At 35.3% G+C, this 4,011-nt stretch overlaps 1 protein-coding gene across 1 annotated transcript; it reads right to left on the reverse strand.

Annotated features, from left to right (window-relative positions):
* Positions 1-2,534: 2,534 nt before the first annotated feature.
* On the reverse strand, positions 2,535-3,479 carry LOC308265366 (olfactory receptor 10AG1-like; the record flags this gene model as incomplete). Its single annotated transcript, XM_080699028.1, has 1 exon — positions 2,535-3,479. One exon carries the CDS (start codon positions 3,477-3,479, stop codon positions 2,535-2,537), a length of 945 nt encoding a protein of 314 aa, XP_080555154.1.
* Positions 3,480-4,011: the final 532 nt, after the last annotated feature.

Consider the following 4,011-nt stretch of genomic DNA (forward strand, 5'->3'; position numbering starts at 1 on the left):
AGTTTTTTTCATTCAACTGAATAGCTATACATTTTTATGCCAAATAAAAAAATATTGTGGAAACGACATATATATTCTGTTTCACAAGAGTGATGTGTAAATTTAAAAAAGGAAAAAGTCTGCAAAACATAATAGAAAAAAATCGGTAAGAATGTTCAATGCATGTAACAGATAGGAACTTTTTGCTTTAAAATCAAATGCCAGCTGGGTGTGGTGGCGCATGCTGTTCATGTACTTGGGAGGCTGAGACAGAAGGATTGCAGATTTGTAGCCAGCCTCAGCTACTTAGTTAGGCCCTCTGCAACTTAATGAGACCATGTTTCAAAATAAATAATAAAAAATAGGATCCTCTGCAATAGTGAGACCTAGTTTCACAGTAAAAATAATAAAAAAAATAGGGCTGGGGGTATAGCTCAGAAGTAGAATGCCCCTAGGTTCAATATCCAGTACTGCAAAAAAGACCTGACATTCTGGCCATAATTAAATGTACAGTGATTGCATTTGAGGCAGTGATCTTTATCTGGTGCATAATTAGGCTTGAATTTGCAACCATCCTGCCTCAGGCTTCCAATCAGCTGAGATTATAGAGCATGCCTCTGTCTATCATATATATATATGATATATATAATATGATATATATATGATATATATATCATATATATATGATATATATAATATATATATGATATAAAAAATCTTTTTTATATGATAGAAAAAAATCTTTGAAATAAAATAACCATGATTCCATTCTTTCTTTTTGTAAGGAAATAGAAAAGAATTACATTTTGTTAAGTTGCATTTAACAACTACCTATAAATTCACTGTATAGTAAAAAAAAATATTTAAGATTTTCTCCAAATAAATTATGCAATTTTTACCTTCTCAGAAAGCAAATTATAAAAATATTTCTAGAAACATTTGAAAGTGACACAAATAACTGTCATGGTAGCATATGACTCTAGTACCAATACTTGGGAAGCTTAGAGAGGAGGATCACAGGTTTGTAGCCAGCCTCAGCAACTTGTGAAGCCCTCCTCAACCTAGTGAAATCCTGTTTAAAAATAAAGGATTTTGTTTGTGAGGTGCCAGAGATAAATGTTACCTATTGTTTTGTGTATGTATAGTCTATTGAATTTTGGGGCCTCTACCTCTGAGATACACCCCAAGCCCCATTTTATTTATTTTTAATTTTGAATCAGGGTCTCTAAATTTCAAGAGGGCCCACCTAAGTTGCTGAGGCTGATCTTAAACCTGCAATCCTTCCATCTCAGCCTCCCAAGTCCCGGAATTAATAGCTTGTGCCTCCATGTCTGGTCAGTGTTTCACATTTTGAGTAAGAGCTTCATGAATAAATAATAAGAGGTAGAGAAAAAAATAAATAGTTTCCTTGTACTTTTCAATTTGCTAGTCTTAGAGCTTCAAGTGATTTTGGAAAAGAAGAGGATATGGTTATTGACATGTTGTTAAACTGCCCTTCAACAAATTTATTTTATTTTGTATTTTTTATGTTTTCTTATCATCCCTTCCACTTCTCCTTATTGTGCAACAATGACTTTAATTAATGTAAGACTTAGTCTAAAAATTATTATTCAGTTCTTTAAAAAGGGCCACTCCTGTTATCAGCACTTATCTGTACTGAGTGAGCCATCTGAAAATCAACGAAATCAATGAAACATGTACCGTATTTCCCCTTTTTGAATACTATATAACTGAAGAAAATAATTATTAAGAAAAACTGTTAAAAGTGTTGTTCACTGGCCAGGTGCTAAGGGAACTTGCAAGTCAGGGAAATTTGGCTTCTTTCCTTCAGTCATATGTCCTGGTAAAAGATATTCTGTATGTGAACACCAGAAACATACATACAGGCTTTCTATGAAGTTTTTATTATATCCATTATGTCAACATGATACAACCCATTTCATTTAAAAGCTTGTGCTAGTAATTTTTGAAAAGTAGTTTATTTTATAACATCAATATAAAATGATTTATATTTTTGAATTATGAAATATAGTAAACTGGATTAAGAACTAGTGTAGGATAAAATCTATAGTGAGTAGTTGTGTTTGCTGGGAAAGTTGTGAGCTGCCAGAATTTTCCATTGGGGAATTAAGTATATCCGGAATCATTGTGTTTCAATAGGAATTTACCTCTGATCTTAGAGCTTTTTTATTTGTACCTTTTATTTTTCAGCACTCAGATGATAATGCTGTAGAAAATCAAGCCAAGTTTATCAGTATTAGGAAAGTACAAAGTGCTGGGCTAGGGGTAACAAAGAGAAGAATCCCTAGATGTATAGCCACAGAAGTCAGACCAGAGGTACAAGTAGAAAAGGTTCTTCCTCCCACTAGCTCAGCAATTTTTAAGACTGGGAAGAATGAAAAAATAGGAGATAATGATGATGAAACAATCTTCGCAGATCTTGTGATACATCATAAGCTGGAAGTGTTTACCTTCTCAAAAGAAAAATGTAGAGAGATGAAATATTTCTTTGAAACACTGTGACAAAAAAACCCATCCCAAATAAGCTCATTACACTATATTTTAAGCAATAACTTTCTCAATGCAGCAATGACATCCTTGTTCCTAAGGCTGTAGATCAGAGGATTGAACATAGGAGTCACAATGGTATAGAAGAGAGACAGCAGTTTGTCAGTACCTGGGGAATGCATGGATTTGGGCCTTAAGTAGGTAATGGTAGCAGACCCAAAAAAGAGAATGACAACCAGCAGGTGGGAAGAACAGGTGGAGAAGGCCTTGGCACGTCCTTTGGCTGTGGGGAACCTCAGAATGGTAGAAATTATTTTGCTATAAGAGGCAACTATCAACATAAATGGGACTGCAGCCACCAACAACGTTACCACATAGACATACAGCTCATGCACAAAAGTGTCCCCACAGGCTAGCTTGAGAACAGGAGGTATGTCACAGAAGAAGTGGTGAATTCTGTTAGAATCACAGAAATGCAATGAGAATATTCGACAAGTTTGCCCTACATGGATCGGGATTCCTCCAAGCCAGGAGCCAGCTGCTAAGTACATGCACTTCTTTGCATTCATGACAAGAGGGTAGTGCAGTGGGTTACAGATAGCCACATAGCGGTCATAGGACATCACAGCCAGGAGGAAAGATTCAGTGGTCCCCAGTATGAGGAAGAAGCACATTTGGGCAGCACAGTTCAGCATAGAAATGGTTCTGTCCTGAGTCCAGAGGTTGACCAGGACTCTGGGGATTATGACTGATACATAACAAATTTCCAGTGAAGAAAAATTGGCCAGAAAAAAATACATGGGTTTCTGTAGTGCAGGGTCAATCCTAGTTAGTATGATTATGAGGCTATTTCCAATTAAAATAATTATGTAAATGATGGAAAACAGACCAGATAGAAACCCTTGGAGGTTAGGAAATTCAGAAAATCCCAGCAGGACAAACTGTGTCACCATGGAAACATTGTCTTCTGCTTTTATGTCTTCAAGCATCATCTGTGGGAATGATGTAATCAAAGGAGCCGTCATTTCACTGTTCTTGACTTTTAGGTTTAATCCAAGATGGATTAAACATAAAATGTATTGATTTTCCCATTTCTCATAATAACAAAAATTATAATCTCCAGTTGTTTTAAAAGTATAATTCATATTTCTCATTATTATTAAATGTAGCTCTATGCAATGTTTTAGACTTTTTTCCTTCAAAGAGCTAGTGATTTTTTTATTTCTGATGATGAGCTTATATCATTTTAAATTTCATATTCATTCAAACATCAGAAAGTAAATATATTCATATATTTCCAATAAAACAATGCAATCTTTTAAGTTCCCATGTTTTGTACACACCTCTCAAGTACAATGCCAAATTTTTTTTTTTTTTGGTGGTACTGGGGTTCCTGGAAGCCCTTCTACCTCTGGGATAAACTCCCAGACCTATTTTATATTTTTTATTTGGAAACAGGGTTTCTTCAGCCTGCGCAGATGGCTTAGAAACTGCACGATCCTCCTGTCTCCACCTCCCAAGTGC

This window comes from Muscardinus avellanarius (genome assembly GCF_963383645.1).
Source record: "Muscardinus avellanarius genome assembly, chromosome: 1".
Lineage (NCBI taxonomy): Eukaryota > Metazoa > Chordata > Mammalia > Rodentia > Gliridae > Muscardinus > Muscardinus avellanarius.